This window comes from Lepidochelys olivacea (genome assembly GCF_965140295.1).
Source record: "Lepidochelys olivacea isolate rLepOli2 genome assembly, chromosome: 1".
Taxonomy (NCBI): domain Eukaryota; kingdom Metazoa; phylum Chordata; order Testudines; family Cheloniidae; genus Lepidochelys; species Lepidochelys olivacea.
In genome coordinates, this window is record NC_140411.1 from 281,556,435 (window position 1) to 281,576,646 (window position 20,212).

General features: G+C 41.8%; 1 protein-coding gene across 2 annotated transcripts in view; it reads left to right on the top strand.

Annotated features, from left to right (window-relative positions):
• The window catches only part of PAWR (pro-apoptotic WT1 regulator), a 148,343-nt gene that overhangs the window by 106,270 nt on the left and 21,861 nt on the right, over positions 1-20,212 (top strand). For both annotated transcript variants that reach the window (XM_084617438.1, XM_084617437.1), the window contains exon 4: positions 18,658-18,692. In XM_084617438.1, the coding sequence (XP_084473564.1) occupies positions 18,658-18,692 (35 nt within the window). The remainder of the gene's footprint in view (positions 1-18,657; positions 18,693-20,212) is intronic.

Genomic DNA, 20,212 nt, shown 5'->3' on the forward strand with positions numbered 1-20,212 from the left:
TAGGCAAAAAAATATTTTGCTATAGAAACAGGTTTCTATACCAGATTCCCAAACCTTTTCATAGTGTGTATCATAATATTGTCCTTCCTACTTACAGTTGCATAACATCATGGTGGCAAAAACAGCAATTACTTACATGAAAAATGTTGACATATTTTTATTGCCACGTGTCTGCTCTTGGGGAGAAAAAAGCAAATTACACTTCATTTTCTTGCTGCTCTTCATTTAGTCTCCTTCCATCTTTTCTGTTCCTTGCTCTCTTCTATACAAGCTTCTCTGTTTCCTGATTGTCACCTCCTGCCCTATTGCTTGGCTGCCTTCTCTACTGGATGTGGTGGCCAGCTATTTGGTCCTTTTTTTATCCCTGTTCTCTTGGACGTGCTCCTCACCTGTCCCCTGGTAGCACCATTTTCAGGGAAGCTCACACAGGACTATCTGGCAGTGGGAGCTTAACCCGACATCAGGCTGCTGTGTTTTGGGTCCCACTCAGTGAACCAGTAGCTTCCCTTACACTGGGTAGGCTGCGGCACACACTCTCCACATTGGCTTCCAGGAACGCTTTCTGGGAATGAGCTCCCTGTCTGGTACCCCTTCATGAAAATGGGACCACACAGATCAGGTTGCAGACTCCTCAGTAGCTTAGCACACCCTCTCCATCAGTTCCACCTTGTGGGTACTTTGAGTTTACTGTTTAACTCTTCAGGGCCATGTGATGGGTGACAGAAACAGACAAGGTAAGCTTTGCAAAGCGTTCTAAACACAAATTACTCTTCACTTGTATAAGGGAAAAATATACACTCTTGTCCCTGCCTTAGTTTCCTGATTACTTTGGATAGTTGTCTGGGCTTATGTCAGATTCCTCTGCAGAGTCCAGGATTCTCCTTCGAATGCTGGTCCCTATGGGTGTCCCACTGTGCATTAGTGTCTACCATCTCCTGCTCTAAACCAAGGACATAATGGGTAGTGCAGACCAGCCATCTCTCCTTCTCAGTTCCTTCTTACCACCAGATGGTCTGAGACAGAACTTCTCTAGTGTCACTGAAGCTTATTCAGCCAGCATTCCTGTAAATATCATACGTTTTTATAACTTTTAGAACAACGTAGTGTCATTTTTAATGTGTTAGCTTGTTAAGGCTTGGGTGGGGGGAGGATATTCCCCATGGTGGTATGTCCAAAATCCCAGGCTTCAAAAGCGATCTCTCCAGTTCCCACTCCTTTATGAGCCAAACAAAACAGGCACAGGAGAACAGACTTAGAAAGCATCTTGTGGAGCTTGCAGTGAGGCTGCAGTCTGACAGAGGCCAAGCAGACCCCCCCGACCCCCGGTATAGCGGCCAAAAGGAGTGCGTTGTCCAGTTGAACATTAGATGTAGGGTAGGCAGGAGCAGACAGACTCCTCCTCCAGTACTCTGCACAAGAGCAGAAAGCCTTTTTGTATGCCTTCTGAGAGAATCCCATTGAAATTGTCTTCCAAGAGGACCTCTTCCCTGATGCCTTCCAAGTTGGGAGAAGCACTTAAATCCTCAGAAAATTGCAAAGAGCCTGCAGTGGATCCACCGGCTCAGAAGAGAAAGACTATACCAACAGTATGGGTGGGGTCAGGATCATTACGAGCACCAACTAAACATAAGCATCTCCTGCAGTTGATTGACACCAGCAAGAGACAAACATCCAATGGCTCTTCTGTGGGTCAGCAAGGAAGTAGAGCCCCCTGCTACATTGGTCCGAAGGGTGCATACAAACATTCCACATGTAAGGACAGCTTTACAAGTCTAGAGGACTATATTATCTTTCCTGACCCAGAGTCTTCTCCTGCTTTACACCTCATCTTCATGAGAGAGATTTTGACTTCATTGGTACCAGGATGGAGCAACCAGAGGAGCCACTCTCCAATCCCTCCTACTAGCTGCAAAACGTCCTTGTTCACGGTTCCAGTGGTCTCACCATGATAAATGGATCCCATGTTCTCATCCTCAGAGTTAGATGCTGAGGAAGAACTATATCCTTCCCTTCTCAAAGATGAGAATAACCCAGATCGGGGGTCTGGAACCTCTGGGCCCACTTGTCAATTGCCTAGGCAGGTTTACCCTATCCAGGACTGGTGGTACACCGTGCCTTGGGGACTTCCCTTTACCGAAGTACAAACCATCACACTGACCTTACTAGAGACTGTGTGGGACACATGCGCACAGTACCCTGAGCTAGTTCAATCACACCTCAGTTGATGCCAACCATCTCCACCAGGAGAAGAAACCATTTTCTCTTCTCTGCCAACAGAAGAAAAGGAATTGGAATCGGATCCACTGATACTGCTAGTCCAGACAGCAGCAGCAGCATTGTGGCCAGGCGAGGCTGTGGCACCATCTTCTCCACCTGATGTTTTGAGCAGTTTCCAGACTTACTGAAAAGAGTAGTTGACGCTCTGCAAGTACCATTAGAGTAGGTACAAGAAATTCATGAACGCTGTGACATCCTGCGAAGCACAGAGCCAAGAAAGGTTGTGCTCCCAGTCAACAAAGCCACTGTGGAGCCGACGAAGCCCATTTGGCACATTTTGGTCACCTGAGCCCCCTACTTCCAAAAGACTCAAGAAAAAGTATTGTGTGCAAGGTAAGGGAACAGAATTTCTATTAACGCACCCAGCCCCAAAATCCTTAGTCTTCAGACTGCGAGTAAAAGGAGCAGACAACACCAGGCAAGATGGAGGAGGGAAAGCTGATAGCCAGATCATCCCTGCAGTCTTCTGTAGATGCAGCCAACACAGCTTCACAAGCCATGGCTACAGCTATAAGGATTATACACAGTGCATTGTGGCTTCACTCTTTGGGGTTCCCTTGAAGTACAATCAACAGTGGTATATTTGTCCTTCAAAGGTAGGAATCTTTTCAGTGACAAGAGACAAATCCTTGCTCTTGAACTCAAGGGCAGTGCTCTGCTCCCTGGGGATCTGCACTCTGGCACCAAAGTGGAAGCACTGCAAAACTCTATCCTGTAGACCTCATACAGTACCCTAATGTTTTTACCACCTGTCAAGGTTCCTCCCCCACGCTGAACTCTAGGGTACAGATGTGGGGACCTGCATGAAAAACCTCCTAAGCTTATCTTTACCAGCTTAGGTCAAAACTTCCCCAAGGTACAAAATATTCCACCCGTTGTCCTTGGATTGGCCGCTACCACCACCAAACTAATACTGGTTACTGGGGAAGAGCTGTTTGGACGCGTCTTTCCCCCCAAAATACTTCCCAAAACCTTGCACCCCACTTCCTGGACAAGGTCTGGTAAAAAGCCTCACCAATTTGCCTAGGTGACTACAGACCCAGACCCTTGGATCTTAAGAACAATGAACAATCCTCCCAACACTTGCACCCCCCTTTCCTGGGAAATGTTGGATAAAAAGCCTCACCAATTTGCATAGGTGACCGCAGACCCAAACCCTTGGATCTGAGAACAATGAAAAAGCATTCAGTTTTCTTACAAGAAGACTTTTAATAAAAATAGAAGTAAATAGAAATAAAGAAATCCCCCCTGTAAAATCAGGATGGTAGATATCTTACAGGGTAATTAGATTCAAAAACATAGAGAACCCCTCTAGGCAAAACCTTAAGTTACAAAAAAGATACACAGACAGAAATAGTTATTCTATTCAGCACAATTCTTTTCTCAGCCATTTTAAAGAAATCATAATCTAACACATACCTAGCTAGATTACTTACTAAAAGTTCTAAGACTCCATTCCTGGTCTATCCCCGGCAGAAAACAGCGTATAGACAGACCCACAGACCCTTTGTTTCTCTCCCTCCTCCCAGCTTTTGAAAGTATCTTGTCTCCTAATTGGTCATTTTGGTCAGGTGCCAGAGAGGTTACCTTTAGCTTCTTAACCCTTTACAGGTGAGAGGAGCTTTCCCCTGGCCAGGAGGGATTTCAAAGGGGTTTACTCTTCCCTTTATATTTATGACACCACCAAAGGGCATCTGAACCTCCCTGAAAGAGACAAAAGCTGCAGCATGCTAAACAGAATACTCTTCCTTCATCTTTCTGTTCTTAACCATCAGTCAAGAAATAATTTTGATGGGAGCTTCCAGAATTGTGAACAAACCCAGATGCTACTTCCATCAAACAAGTCTCCACTGATCTCAGTTTGGAGATTGCCTAGCTTTTCAGGCCATGACAGAAGACAGATGGGTCCTCTATATAGTACAATCAGGTTATACCATCAAGTTCTCATTCCTTTTCTAGGAGAGGATGCTTGCTCAAGAGGTAGACTTCCTCCTTCAAGGAGCTATAGAGCTAGTTCTTCAACGCCTGAGAGAAACGGTTGTACTTAGAATGCTCCCTCATACCAAAGAAGAAAGGGGGATGGATGCCCATCTTAGACCTCAGGCAACTCAATATCTTCATTTGCAAATTGAGATTCAGAATGGTTACTTTGGCATCAGCTATCCCCTAATTGATCAGAGGGGTCTGGTTCACAGCTCTCAATATGAAGGATACCTACTTCCATATAGCCATTCACTTCTCTCTCAGAAGTTTACTATCGAAAATGACCACTTCCAGTACAAAGTGCTTCCTTTAGCAACTGCCAAAGGTATTGACCAAAGTTTTATCAGTTCTGGCAGCTCATTTCTGACGCCTAGGGTTATCAGTTTCCCCCCAGGTAGACCACTTACTACTGATGGGAGAATCCTACCAAGAAACATTAACCACCACAGACTTGACCAGCCTCCTGCAGTCACTAGGATAAACACAAAGTCCACGTTGATGCCAACTCTGCCTGTGGCAGGGATTGAATCCATGGTCATCCCTAAAGTGTACCTCCCACAGGATAGGTTATAGACCATAAAAGAACTTACTGCGCAACTGAGGCTGGGGTTCACTCCTGTCTCATCCACATGGATCACATGGCATCCTGCAGTTGCATAACCCTTTTATTGAGACTGACTTTGTTGCCTGCTGGCCTGGCTTCACTCAGTTTAGTCAACCAGCAGAGACAGTAGGAGCAAGTTAGGCTCCCTCCCAAATTGTGAGCTTCCCTGGTCTGTGGGAGAACAAGGACCAGATGTGTATGGGAGTCCCATTTGGTCCATCCTCACCACATAAAACCTTGATTATAGAAGCCTCAATGTTTGGCTAGGGTGCCCATCTGGAAAATCATACAGCACAGGGCTCATGGTTGACATGGGAATACAGAAAGCACATGAACCATCAGGAACTGAGCAGGCTGATGCACCAGGTGATGTCAGACAATGTGTCTGAGGTATTCTATATCAACTAACAAGAGCGCGATCCACCTCTCTCTGTATAGAAGCTGTAAAACTGTGAACCTGGTGTATCTGACATTAGATAAGTCAGGTACACTGCTGACAACCAGGGTTGTACACACTTCGGTGGACAGCAAATGCTTCTCCCAGTACTGTGAGTGGGAGCTGCGGGAGAAGAGTCTGTAGGTGGTGGCAGCGCGCAGAGCCTCCCTGACTGCCCCTCCGCCTAGGAACCAGAGGGACACATTGCCGCTTCCGGGAGCTGCCTGAGGTAGGCACTGCCTGGAGCCCGCACCCAAACTTCCTCCCGGAGCCCCCTCCTGCACCCATCATTTCCAGCCCCACCCTAGAATCTGCACCCCCAGCCCAATGCCCGCAGCCCCAGCCCGGAGCCCCCTCCTGCACCCTGAGCCCCCCGGCCCCACACCAGAGCCCTCACCACCTTCCACACCTCAACCCCCTGCCCCAATCCAATGAAAATGAGCGAGTGAGCCAGGGTGGGGGAGAGCGAGCGGCAGAGCAAGGGGGGGATGGAGTGAGGCCTCAGGAAAGTGGCAGAGGCGGGGCAAGAGTGTTCGGTTTTTTCTGTGATTAGAAAGTTGGCAACCCTGATATCTGCCACAATGCCTCAAAGCAGTTGGCCAAATATCCAGAGCTTGGGAGTAGTGGGCATATTACTTTTGCCATTTGCAGATTTATTAAGGTAGGGGTGTGTGTGTGTATATATAAAACTTGTATGTATTTGTTTGTATCTTCTCCTGACCCCATCCTCCAAAAATCTCATAACTCTTGTCTTAGAATGTATACTCTCCATGTCTTCATGTGTTTTGTGCGTTTCAAGTACAGTGGAGTCTTGATCCTAATAGGGACTTCTGGGGTCTACAATATGTAAATATTAACAATTGAGTGTTAATCCTAGGAATAAAAGTGTGTGTGTGTGTGTGGTCTAATCTTTGCCAATCCTGTTAGCCATGTTAACCAAAAAAAGTATACATTACATAATGCTCTTTTAAATTGTCTTGGTTCCAGCCTTGACAGTGTGCAAATCAAAGGAAGATCAAAACTTGAAAAATTTTTGTCGAGCTATTCAATTACAATCGGTCAGCTTTTATTTTTATTTGATTTTAGCAGATTCCTTTTAAAATTTATTTTAGTTGATTAATAAGAATGTATGAGGTAATCACCATCTAACAGTTCCAAAAAATAAAACTTACTTTTTTAGGATGGCTACTTATAAGAGGGATATTACTTGATGAATAAAGATTCTTGAAATTTTGAAATCTCTAGAAAATCCTTAACAGAAAAAATATTTAATAGAGTAATTTTGGAAATCTGAATATAAAATCTTATGGGGAGTTTATTACTGAGGGTGGGATTCCTCTGTCTGCAGAAGGTTTTGAAATTTTACAGTTACATTGGCATAGATGGAGCAATGGAAATGTGATGAAAACAGCATAAATACCACTACTCAGTTTCACGGGATCATGGTGTGAACAGGAGGAGGCAGGATGGAAGCCGCAAGTATAGCTTGCAACTTGTGAAAGCTTTACTGTGTAAAACAACTTCAGTGTTTTTTGTGTGAAAATTCCGTCCAGAAATCTTCACATGGTTGGGATGGGGGCTGGAATCAACTGTAGGTGGGATTTCTATGACACTGTAACTAAGAGAACAGTTCCCTTAAGGTAGGGGAAGTAGAGGGGGTACTTCTTTGGCCTCCTCACTACTCCCATAGCTATTTGTTCTAGGGTTCTGGAGCATATACTCTCTCTGCATCATCTTTCTCTGCAATTCCCTAAGGTTAAATAAACCTTTGGTAGATATTTGTATTTTGCCATGCTTAAGTTCTGCAGATCCCATGGACTTCATCACAAAATTTAAATCCAGCATACTGCAAGCTACATAGTGCCTTTGCTAGCAACAGAGGGCCACAGCCAAGACAGCATGCTTATGAGCAATCTGAGTGGAAAATACAGTGTTCAGAGAAATAGCCTCAAAGGATTCATACGTTACATCAGTTTTTCATAAATAAAGAAAATCCCAGTTAGCACAATTATGACAGAGAACACAGTGTTCCCAGTCTTGCTCTAGAGCCAGGAAAGACCCTGCATCTCTGATAAATAACTCCCAATTATATTGGAGTCAAGATTTTGTTTTTATATACATTTCCTTCTAAATAAGTCTGCTTCAAAGAGTGATAAGATTGGATATAACCTTTCATAGTAGTGTATTTTCTATTTGAGCACATCAGTTTTGGGATTTGAACCTCCCTAGCCCTCGCATCAGAATCTCCAGCTCAGATACGGTTTCTTCGGGGTCTAATCATAGAGTTGGGATGAGTGTGTCTCATAAACTTTGTCAGAAGGGACCATCGTGATCATTTAGTCTGACCACCAGTACGTTACACGTCACAGAACCTCACCCACCCCTGAAATAGACCACTAACCTCTGGCTTTGTTACTGAAGTCTTCAAATCATGGTTTAAAGACTTGAAGTTACAGAGAATTCATCATATACACTAGTTTAAACCTGCAAGTGGCCTTGCCCTATGCTGAAGAGGAAGGCAAAACAAACAAACAAAAAACCACCCACCCATGTTCTCAGCCAATCTGACCAAGGAGAAAATTGCTTCCTGACTCCAAATATGTTGATCAGTGAGACCCTTCAAGGTCTTCCTTAGCTTGGTGATCTGGAATGTTGTGGCAATTTTCTGACGGGCTGTCTATTCACCATTCATATAATCCTTTTTAATAGATATTTTGATATAAAATCATACAAGACAGTGGTAGACATAGTCAAGGTACAAGTTTTGGGGTATAGACCTCCTCTAGCTACACAGATGTTTAAATCTACCAGTGCCATGTCTCTACCAGCACTGTCTAGATGTAAAAAACCACACATTGTCTTTACTGGGGGGGGGGGGGGGAAAGCTTAGACTATTCCAGAGAATTTAAGCAGGATTTACTTGGACAATTCTTAGTCTTCAACAAAGAAAGCCTATGTCTTAAAATGGAAAACATTTTCATTGAGTTTTCAACAAGTATGGTAGTCTTAATCAAAATTGCAGGCAATTATGTAAATATTACTGATTATTTAGTTTAGTTGGGGTTACAGTTATTCTTGCAGTTACTTGTATATTGTCCTGCAGTCTTGGGGGTCTTCAGTCTCTTACATCCTATCATCCTGAAATTCTTGAAAGGGTTGGGATCTATTTTCCCACTTTTTCATGTGTCCTCCCTCCTGCATCTTGGAACTTTAAATTTGTGTTTAAAAAGCTGATGGAGCTGTAGTTTGAGCCTGTTAGGGGATAGACACTGAGGGTATATCTCAGGGATCGGCAACCTTTGGCACGTGGCCTGCTAGGGAAAGCTCCCTGGAGGGCCGGGCAGGTTTGTTTACCTGCCGCATCCACAGGTTCGGCCGATCACGGCTCCCACTGGCCGCAGTTGGCTGTTCCAGGCCAATGGGGCTGCGGGAAGCGGTATGGGCCGAGGGATTGCTGGCCGCTGCTTCCCACAGCCCCCATTGGCCTGGAGCAGCGAACCACGGCCAGTGGGAGCTGCGATTGGCCGAACCTGTGGATGCGGCAGGTATACAAACCAGTCTGGCCCACCAGGGGGCTTACCGTAGCAGACCACGTGCCAAAGGTTGCTGATTCCTGGTATATCTACGCTGCAATTAAAAACCCACGGTTGGCCCATGCCAGGTGACTTGGGCTCAGTGGCGGTTTATTTGCGGGATAGACGTTCAGGCTCGGGCTAGAGCCTTTGCTCTAAGATTCTGTGATGTCGAAGGGTCCCAGAGTTTGGGCTATGGTCTGAGCCTGAAAGTCTACACTGCCATTAAACTGCCCCCTAGCCCAAGCCTAAGTCACTGACATGGGTCAGCTGTGAGTTTTTAATTGTAATGTAGACATACCCATAGGTTACTAGTGCATATCAATAGTATGGTTGTACGCAGGCAATACAGTCTACTTTAACAGCAGTGGCTTGTAACAAATTTTTTAAAAATTGGAATAGTGCCTGAAGATGAACATTCTAATGTACAAACAGAGGAATCAACTAAACTAAGAAAATCATGTTTTTAAAATGTTAAGTAATGCATTTTAACTAACATGGTTTTTGAATACTAGTATGTCTGAGGTTTAACAGATCTTTTGTAAGCTAGTTGTGGCTAACACCAAACAACTCTGTTAGTTCAAACCTGTTGGCTAACATGTTGTTGAGCACATCCAGATTTTTTGTAAACTACATGTGGCCCAAGTGAAATAACCAGTAGCCGGAAGGAAAGTTAATCTGAATTGTTTAGATGGGGAAAGAGAGGAAACAGTCTTAAATTACATGAATTGTTAACTGTAACATTTATGGTTGAAAGCTGTCGCAATAAAGTGCAAGAGGTGAAAGGCATGCCTTTGAAGTTACTTTTAAACATTTTTGCACCAATACTGTACTTAACTACAACCTCACTTCTTAAATACAGAATCTATCTCTGAAAATATTTTCCCACTATAAAAGAAATCCGTGTTCGTATTACTAATGACTTCATACGTTCATCTCTTCTCTCTGCCAGCTTCTGTGCTGAGCATTTATTTGTTTGTTTATTGCTTGTATGCTTGCACTCAAACTTTCTCTGACACTCAAATTATTTCCAGTCCAGCTTTCTGCAGGGAGGTCTTCCTGAGACTCTTAAATGAGTTATTTTGTCTTTGCAGCTCTTGAAACAGAATGCATTATTTTACCAATTCACTCAGTATTTTAAATATTCATATAATCAAAACAAAGTTCAAAACTTCTAGGAGGATGTCACACTAAAAAAGCTATAAACCAGAGGTACATTGTGCTATTCTTATCTATTAAGCATGGGTACTATGTACTTTGAAGACAAGACACAGATGAAGTCACTGTTCTTCCCCAAAGATTTTGCCGTCTAAAAGGAGTTTGCAGTTTTTCACAATCATTTGTATTTCATTTCCCTTCCCTTTCTTTTTAATTTCCTCAGGCAAGAAACAAATGTTTTGCTTAAACTAATATGTCTTGGAAAAGTTGTGAAAGACCCATTTTGTCTTAGCAGATACATAATGCAGTTTATTATAAAAGTGCATGTATTTGTATCTTCCAAATGTCTTTTGGATAACTAATGCATAGTCTAATAATCTTTCAAAATAGAATGACAGCACAAAAACACAGCTTTTGGCATCACAGTTCTGTTCTGCTGCTTGCACTGAGACCCAAAAGAATATTTTACTTTAAACTGTGTGTTTGTTATAAAAATGCCAAAGTAACATAAGCCAAACTTTACCAAGTCTGCAAGGCAATTTTGCTGATTGGAATACTAGTTCATGGGGTTTTTTGTATTTATCCGTTTATAAACTCGATCTCTGTGTTTGATAGCTTGTTTAAAAAACAACCACTGCAGAGGCATTGGTTACACAGCACGCTGGTTGATTAATGCTCTGTTAATTGCTTTTCCAGTGTTGAAATACTTGCCATTTGTAGAAAAAATATACCTAGCTTGACGTTCTTGTGCTCCTGATTATTTCCCCTTTTCTATCTTTGCCTTCCTCCAAAACTGGTTATCTTAATACCACTGCCAAATTTTCTAACCACTATACACAGCTCCGAATATGATGAACAGCTCTGCAGATGGACTTTAGAAAAACTGAGGAACCACTTACTGTACCTCATCTGACAGGACATCACAGAGCAGACAAAACTGTGCTCTTGATCGTTACATTGATTGATTGCGTCAGGGGAAAAAAATAACTGTGAAATCCTTAACAAAGATCACATCTACCACAGTCTGCCCACTGCTGAGGGGACAGCTATACAGTCCTTGACATCTAATCACCAGATAGTGATCAAACCTGCAGACAAAAGGGGCACCATCCTCAACTATGATGACTATGTTAAGGGGGCCAACTGACAACTCTCTGACACCACCTACTATAAAGAACTCAAAGAAGACCTCTTATGATAGTTTATCCTAAATTTCTGGGTATAATCAAATCCTTTCTCAGACAACTCCAAGAGAAACTTCATAAACTCATGCCCCATGAACCTACTCCAGGGCCCTTCTACATGCTTCCAAAGATGTACAAACAAGGGAACCTAGGCAGACCCATCATATCTGGCCATGGCGCTCTTACCAAAGTAATATCGGGACTCGTAGAAACCATCCTCAAAGAGAAGACCACACAAAGGACCAGCTTCCTCCAGGACACAACCCACTTGCCCCACAAACTCCATGACATTAACAACCTCCCTCAGAACACCATCTTTGCCACCAGGGTTTTCATTTCTGTCTACACCAACATCCCTCACAATGACAGCATAGCTGCCTGCCTCAAATATTTATAAGATAATGGATAACCCTCAGATAGCCACCCCAAATACATCACCAAACTCATCCATTTCTTCCTCATCATAACGGTTTTACATTTAACAACAAATACTTTGTCCAAACCATGAGAACAGCCATTGGTACTAGAATGGCTCCTCAATATACCAACTTTGAAGAAGAATTTCTGGACAAATGCACCAGGAAATCAGTGAAATACCTGCAATACATGGATGATATTTTCATCTCATAGACAGATGACTTAAACTCCCTCATAGATTTCCATTACAACTTAAACAACCACCACCTGTCCTTTAAACTCCCTGGAACACTCCTATACTAACATCAACTTTCTGGAAACCACAATCAGTTTCAACAATGGAAGCCTATGAATAACTATATACAAGAAGCCCACAAATCAGCACACCTACCTTCATAGATCCAGTAACCACCCCAAACACACCAAGAAATCTATCTGCAACCGGGTACTTAGATACTATAGAATATGTTCTGAGGAGAAAGTCAGGGATATACACCTTAGCACACTCAAAACTGCCTTCACCAAACAAGGGCACTCCACCAGAGAAGTAGATTGCATCATGGAACGGGCCAAATACCCAGAGACAACCTGCTTCAATACAGAAATAAAACCCCCTCCGACTGCACACCCCTAGTTGTCACCTATCATAGAAGATTAGGGTTGGAAGAGACCTTAGGAGGTCATCTAGTCTAACCCACTGCTCAAAGCAGGACCAACCCCAACTAAATCATCCCAGCAAGGGCTTTGACAAACTGAACCGTAAAAACCTCTAAGGATTGAGATTCCACCACCTTCCTAGGTAACCCATTCCAGTGCTTTACCACCCTTCTAGCGAAATAGTTTTTCCTAATATCCAACCTAGCTCAGCTTGAGACCATTGCTGCTTCTTCTGTCATCTGCCGCCATTGATGGAGCCTAGCTCCATCCTCTTTGGAACCCCCCTTCAAGTAGTTGAAGGCTGCTATCAAATCCTCCCTCACTCTTCTCTTCTTCTGCGGACTAAATAAGCTTTGTTCCTTCCGCCTCTCCTCATAAGTCTCTCCTCATAGACTCTCTCCAATTTATCCACAACTTTTCTGTAGTGGGGGGCCCAAAACTGGATGCAATACTCCAGATGTGGCCTCACCAGTGGCGATAGGGGGGAATAATCACTGGCAATGCTCCTACTAATGCAGCCCAATATGCCGTTAGTCAACAGCGTGCCCTTGTTACTGAGAAGGCTCATATCCAGCTTCTCGTCCACTGTAATCCTACAGTAATCTACAGAACTGTCCCCAGCCTTTAGCAGTGCATGGGATTCTTCCATCCTAAGTGCAGGACTCTGCACACGTCCTTGTTGAACCTCATCAGATTTCTTTTGGCCCAATTCTCCAATTTGTCTAGGTCACTCTGGACCCTATCGATCTCCTCCAGCATATCTACCTCTTGTAGAAGCGAGAGAATAACTGCTTGTATGTACTGATTCGGTTCTTTGCCTCTTTTGAGACTGTTATAGGATACTAGTTAGTGTCAGTCATGGTGCTGGGTTTTTTTAATAACATGGACTGATGTTCTGGGGAGTTAGACTGAGATCACCAAATTCCTTTCACATAAGGTAACAAACAGCCATCTCTTCACACACTATTGATTTGGCCATATTTTGACTAGTGGTTGAAGGCTGAAAAGTGCTATGTCCCATATTCCATTTCCTGAGCCTTCTGGTCCCCCATATAAAAATATTTATATAGGCCACCCTCTAGATTAAAAATAAGAGGGCAGAGTGGCATTCTGTGGAATTGCTGAGTATTAGATCCATGTTCATTTTGACTCTTCTGTCACTAGGCTAATAGAAGAGAACAAGGAAGGACAGTAATTCTTGAACTCGGAGTGCTGACAGTTCAGACCTTGGTTCCAGAGGGAGTTCCCCCTTGTATGTGATAGTGAATCTGTACCTTTTGTTACTGTGAGGAAGTGATTAAAAAGATCATTTTTCTTTAATAAAATAAAGCTTTATTCAATGAAATATCATTTGGTGGTCAAATGTTATTCTGGAGTATGGAGGAAAAGGGCTTAGAATGATCTCTATTCTGTGGCACCTGACGATTCCGCTGTACTTGTGGAATCTTCCAGTGATCACTATTGCTGGGTTATGGCAGCTTGGAGCTACCTAAGTGGAACAAAGCTTGCTGAAATGTATAGAAGAATTGGGTTCTTCCTGTCTTCACCCTCACTTCAGCCTATTTTAAATCTCTTAACTCTTGTTGTTTCCCCTGTTATATGGTGGTGTTATTAATGATCCGTAAACATAGAGCAAGGATGATGATGATGATAATAATAATTATATATAATAACTCAGTGTAATAATGTAACTAGGGCATGAAGAAATAAGATCTTGAGGAAAGTTCAGGGCGGATTGGTCTTGATCATATATTTAGGCTCACAAGCAGTGAGCTGTAATAATAAACTGTACAAGTTAGCCCCTTCCTGTAGGATTTCCAGTGAATCCTGTTTTCTGTTTCTCTTGTAGATCACAAACTTTTTTGTGGCAAATTACTTCCTCTGTTTTTGTTTTATTGAATTTTGTTGCTTTACAAATAATGCAAATAGTTTAAAGAAGTACATGATGCTGTTTGGGACACAAGTGTGTGTTTCTGTTTTTTGAGGGGGTAAGAGCATAGGATTGCTGCATTAACTTATGAGTCGTGAAACTTTATACAACACCGTATTGTAATGTAATAAATTGGTACTGTTTCTTGCATCCTTCCACTTTTATAAAGCCATACTCTTTGCCACTTAAAGTTCACTGCTACAGGGCTGGGGGGAGGGGAAATGTAAGTGAATAAATCTTGGTACACTTAATGTCACAATTTTAAAGTTCTATTTCCATGGCCATCCAGAGCTAGAAGTGACTGTTTCCTCTTTGAAAGCTGTCAAATACTAGTTTTTGAATGGTATAAAAGTCCCACTTTTAGCCATCATGAATTGTAAAATAGCTAACATGTCAGATTAAAATAGTTAGCTTGCATCTTTCCATAATGAGATCATAATTTTCTTTATCATCTCTGGCTAATTTACTTTTGTACTCTTATCTACACTCAAGACATTACTCCCTTAACACCCAGGATGTGAAGGGCTTCTAGAGACTTCTTACAAGAGCGGAAACTACAATATCTATTACCTTTTGCTTCATTGATAAACTTAGACCTTTAGATCATCCTTAATCCGTAGGTGTCTTGTTGCATTCTTTACTATAATCAGTGATGATGATTGTTCAGCCTCATTAGGCACCTTTTCCCTTGCTTAACTTTTCTAAATGTTTCCTCAGTTTTAAACTATTTGTCTTTATTGTTGCAACCAGCTTTGTCTTTGACCAAAAGAATAATTGATTTCTCTTCTTTTTAGGACATCCCATTAAATATTTGTAGACTTGCTCTGTCTAACCCCAGCCATCTTTTCACTAGATTGAACGTGTCCTGCCTTTCCATGTATATCCTCTCTAAACCTCTGATCTTGCATGGCCACTGGGTATTGACGTGATTATATCCTTGCATATAATATTTGTTTCTTAATGTACATAATGTATTTTATTAAAGTACTGTAACAAGGGGAAAAAACATGTCTTCTTGACTCTGCTTTTCTTCCATTTTCCTCTCTACAATGTCAGAATAGAAAAGTGATGATTTTTTTTAATAATAAAGAGAAATGGTGAATTCTACTTCCATTAGAACTTTACCTACTCACACTGGGGGGGGGGGGGGGTGGGAAGGAGAGGAGGGAAAACCACACAGAGCCTGAAGAGGAACAGGTTGCTGTAAAACTCTCTGAATACACACATTTGTTTTTCAGCATCTTTAAATGGGTAATCATAGGATACTCCTACCAGTTGGCATAATAAAAAAAAATAATTGCATGATCATTTTTTGGCAAAGATCCCTCAGCAGGGTATAAAATGCTATATTCATTTCTGCTGTTCCAGTGCACACCAAAAAAAAAAAAAAACCAAACCAATACAATTGGGGAAATGATTCAGGGTAGCTCAGTTTCTTTATTACAGAAAAAGAATGCAACACTGAATAGTTATTCAGTAAGCTATCAGTTTTGTTTTAATCCCAGAGCATCTTTGGAGCACTACAGCATCACCATTCATTCCTGTCCATGACTTGTTTCTCTATTGAGCCCAGCCTGCTCGTGTCCCTGTGTACAATATCCCGCCATTTAGCCAGTGGTCAGCCTCTAGGACAAACTGATCTTGGTTGTGCTTACGTTATTTTCTTTGCCACCATGTGATCTGTTTTTTTCTGCATTATATAGCTATAATTATTTGAATTATCAGAATCTCCTTTCTTCAAGATAGTACAGCTATGGCTGTTAGCCAGTTGTCTAATAGCTCCTCTTGCTCAGATACGTCCTGTTTTTTTCCTTATGCTTTGATAGCACTGGTTGCACTGGCTTTTAGCAGTTGATGTTGATGTTTAGCTGTTAATGTTGTTTATTCCTGCAGCTTTCCCATTTAACTGCTTCACTGCTCTTACTTTATCTGATGGTGGTTCAGAGCTGATATTCATTCTGCCTTGCAATCTGCCCTGTTTATCTTGCATGTCTAGAATGCTTGCTTCTAGGTGAAATGCAGGGTTCAGCACTTTGTCAAAATGTTCCTTCTGGGTTTCCAGCAACTCTTTGGCATTTGTTGCCCATTCACTGGCAGCCTTCTTCACCACTTGCATCATTGGCCTGATTGGGTTTTCACACAATTTCACCTTTTTGTATATTGTTTACACCTTGTTTTCTTGATGCCTTCTCTAGTTCTTGAGCATCTTCTTCCCAAACCTTTTGCTTTTCCAACCTTTGACTTCTCCACTTTGCATAATGCTTTTACTACTTTCACTTTCCAAGCATTCTTAGCTTGTTTACACCTTTCCTGTAATATTCTTGTTTCCTTGTCCAGTTTTTGTTTGCTTATGCATTCCAGTAACTTCCTCTGCTGTGTTTATTGCTTCCTTGAATATTTCCCCTCCCATCCGTAGTGAGATTTCTTCATCATCGCAAATTAATGGCCTGAAATGCCCTGCAAGCGTTACCATGTATTCCTCCCTTACAGAGCTATCCTTTAACTTATCAAGATCAAATTTGGCTCCAGTTGCACCATCTCTTTCTTTCACTTAATCTTAATTTTTCCTGCTAGAAGTTCATCATTACTCGGTCAGTGTTGGATGTTAGTCCATAGAAGTGCCATCTGTGCCTTTTTAATCATAATGTGGTCAGTCTGGTTTTTTTTGCTGGCCATCCTTCTCCTCCATACCATTGGTTCACAGCCCCTTATTCTGTAATATTCACTGCAACCTTCTAGGTTTCCCCAAGTTACACCCATTCACCACCCAGAGAATGTATCTCTCTGCTGGAGGAAAGGAGTACTTGTGGCACCTTAGAGACTAACCAATTTATTTGAGCATAAGCTTTCGTGAGCTACAGCTCACTTCATCGGATGCATACTGTGGAAAGCGTAGAAGATCTTTTTATACACACAAAGCATGAAAAAATACCTCCCCCCACCCCACTCTCCTGCTGGTAATAGCTTATCTAGATCGCTTTAGATAAGCTGTTACCAGCAGGAGAGTGCGATGGGGGGAGGTATTTTTTCATGCTTTGTGTGTATAAAAAGATCTTCTACGCTTTCCACAGTATGCATCCGATGAAGTGAGCTGTAGCTCACGAAAGCTATGCTCAGATAAATTGGTTAGTCTCTAAGGTGCCACAAGTACTCCTTTTCTTTTTGCGAATACAGACTAACACGGCTGTTACTCTGATCTCTGCTGGAGGTATCCCAGCTATGGTTGATAGACCAAAATATCAGTTAAAAATACCCAGTTTGAAGTGTGTTGTTGCAAGAGGTATAGTTTCAAGGTCATAAAAAAAAAAGGATCTAAGCTGAATACTATGAACACTAAAGAAAAATGAAACTCAGTTAATTGAAAAAATTAGATAAGTAAACACAAACTCTAAATCCTGGGACTGCTTGAAATGTAGAAAGCTCTTATATTGACAAGTTCTATATTTAACTGTAACACTAAAGAAAAACAGGCCTAGGCAGCATTGTAGACCACTTAGTGAAAACCTGCATCCATTACATAGCAGCGGTGAAAAAAGCAAACATGTTAATTGCTTGCATTAAGAAAGGTAGAGGTTTTCTAAAAGTAAAATAAATCCACGAACCAGTGATGAGTACAAAGCTGATTCTGTCAAGTTTGAAGCTCAAACATACATTTTGCAACATTTGAACTATTGTCTAGAAATATTTCTAGCTCTTATTATGTGAAGATAATCTTGCAAGTATGATCTGACTGCAAATGAACACAGTACTGTCTCACTGAGTCTGCAGACAGAATACTCCAGTGTTGCTGATCAGCAGTTACAAAATGAAATTAAAACACTGGTCAGTTTTACTTTTGTCCTTCAGTAGTGGCCCTAAAGAATCATAGCAATTTCACTTAGCTGTCCTTTGATAAACCTAGGAGCAGCAGTAGAAACAGACATTGGGGTTTTGATAAGGAAGGGTAGAATAATGGAGAGACATCTATACTTTCAGTAGCCAGAACATTCTGGAAGGTAAAAGGATCTTCAGATTTATGACACCTACTAACCAAAGGCTGAAATGAAAAACTTCCAGTTGGGGGTCTAGAAAGAGTGTCTTTGTAGCAATCTCAGACCCTGCCCCTTAACAGCTGACTGGTGCAGGGATCTGGATTTTGCAGCACATGGATGAGGCAGGGATCTGGATTTCTCATCAGAATTTTGGCTCTACCTTTGCTGTGGGGCCCTTTCTTCTTCTCCAAACCCCAGCCCATAGTTACTACCTGCTATTACTTTTGGACTAGTAGGTCATAGAGAGGATAATGTAAAAGCTAGATGAATATCTTGATCTGAAATTGCAAGTATATTGTATTTGTAAATTGCTTGTATACGAGATGGTTGAGTGTTCATAAAAGCATTAGTGTACTTCATGAAAAGCATGAAATTATATTTTCCTTCTGTGTTTTCAATTTCTTCTAGGAATCCTCTAGGACAGTTCCAAGCAGATTTAAAAGGTAAGGGACTTAGTTTTTAAACGTGTTTTATAATATTCTTTGCATATTGTGAACCTGTCTAAAGCAAAATGAAGTTCATTAAACATTTGGAATATTTGTCAACAGTAGGGCCTTCCCTCTGCTGTAAATATCATGACCTGATTTTTGGGCTAGTATTTAATCACAGGACCTGAGTAAGAGATGTAACAATCTCTTAATAGTTCTTTTATTATTTTGCCATTTTTTAAACAACTAAGCCAGCATTTTATCTGATTTTACTGGAGTTGGTGCTCTCCACAGCATTCTCCACCAAACCAGGTAAGCTGGCTTTTGGCTGAAGTAATGTAGGAGCCACCTGTTTTTCTCAATTTTGCATGTGAACCACCACTCTGAGGTTTAATGTTCGAAGTTAGTTTTCTTGCTGTCTATTCTAATGTCAGTTTAAATTGCCAGTATTTGTTTGAGTCACTCAAACGGTTTGTGGGACAGTTTGTCCTTGGGCTAATTTGGTATTGTCCTATTCACCAACATACCTGCCACTAGAGATAGACATGCCCCAAACTCTGTTCTCTATTCATTAATGTCTTGTTCGTAGCCTTTGAGCCAAGCAGTCTTGTGGTCCTAATCTTGGTACTTCAGAGAAGAATAGCGCTTCAGTAGTTTGTTTGGTACGGTGGGGGAAGAGTATAGAAACCCAATAACTTGTAATTTTTGGCAACCTAAAAGTAATCTAGATACAGCCATCCTTTACTACTTGGTTTCAGTCAGTTTATTAGGAAGTATTAGTGAGAATCTGTGGACATGTCAGCTAAAACAAAACCTATTTCAATAGATCTTTGTTTTAAACTCAACCAAAGAATGTTCCCTTTTTACTGTCCTTTATTCAAAAGCTACTTTGACATGCCTTTGTGTTTTCCTGATTAGGTAAAGATACTCTTTTTGTTCTCTCTACCAAATTTATTTTCTGTCTTCATAGGCTATTGTATTAGAATAGTTGTAACCAACCCTTAGTATCTCAACTAGTGTGGAGTGGCATACTACCCCACAGAATTGTTCGTCCTTCCTTTTATGTCTGTGGCTGATATTCTGCATCCTCGGTAGTCTTAGGGCTAGTCTTCACTAGAAGCACTACAGCGGCACAGCTGCACTGATGACGCTGGGCCTCTGTAGTGCGTCTGGTGAAGATGCTTTATGCCGATAGAAGAGAGCTCTCCTGTCGGCATAATAAAACTACTTCCGCGAGAAGCTTTCCTGCTGAAATAGCGCTGTCAACACCAGCGCTTAGGTCAGTGTAACTTACGTCATTCAAGGGACTGGCTTGTTCACATCCCTAAGCCACATAAGTTATACCAACATAAGTGAGTGGCGTTCAAGCCCTTAGTACTATGTTGTCTGTGAATACTTCCCATTGTTACAGCATTTCCTCTTCCTGGCCAATCATTTTCTCAAAGAATAATGAACAGAGTTGTCATCCATAGCCTCCCACCCTTGTCTCTTGTCCACTTTGCATTCAAACTGTCAGTTTCCTCTTCCACGCTACA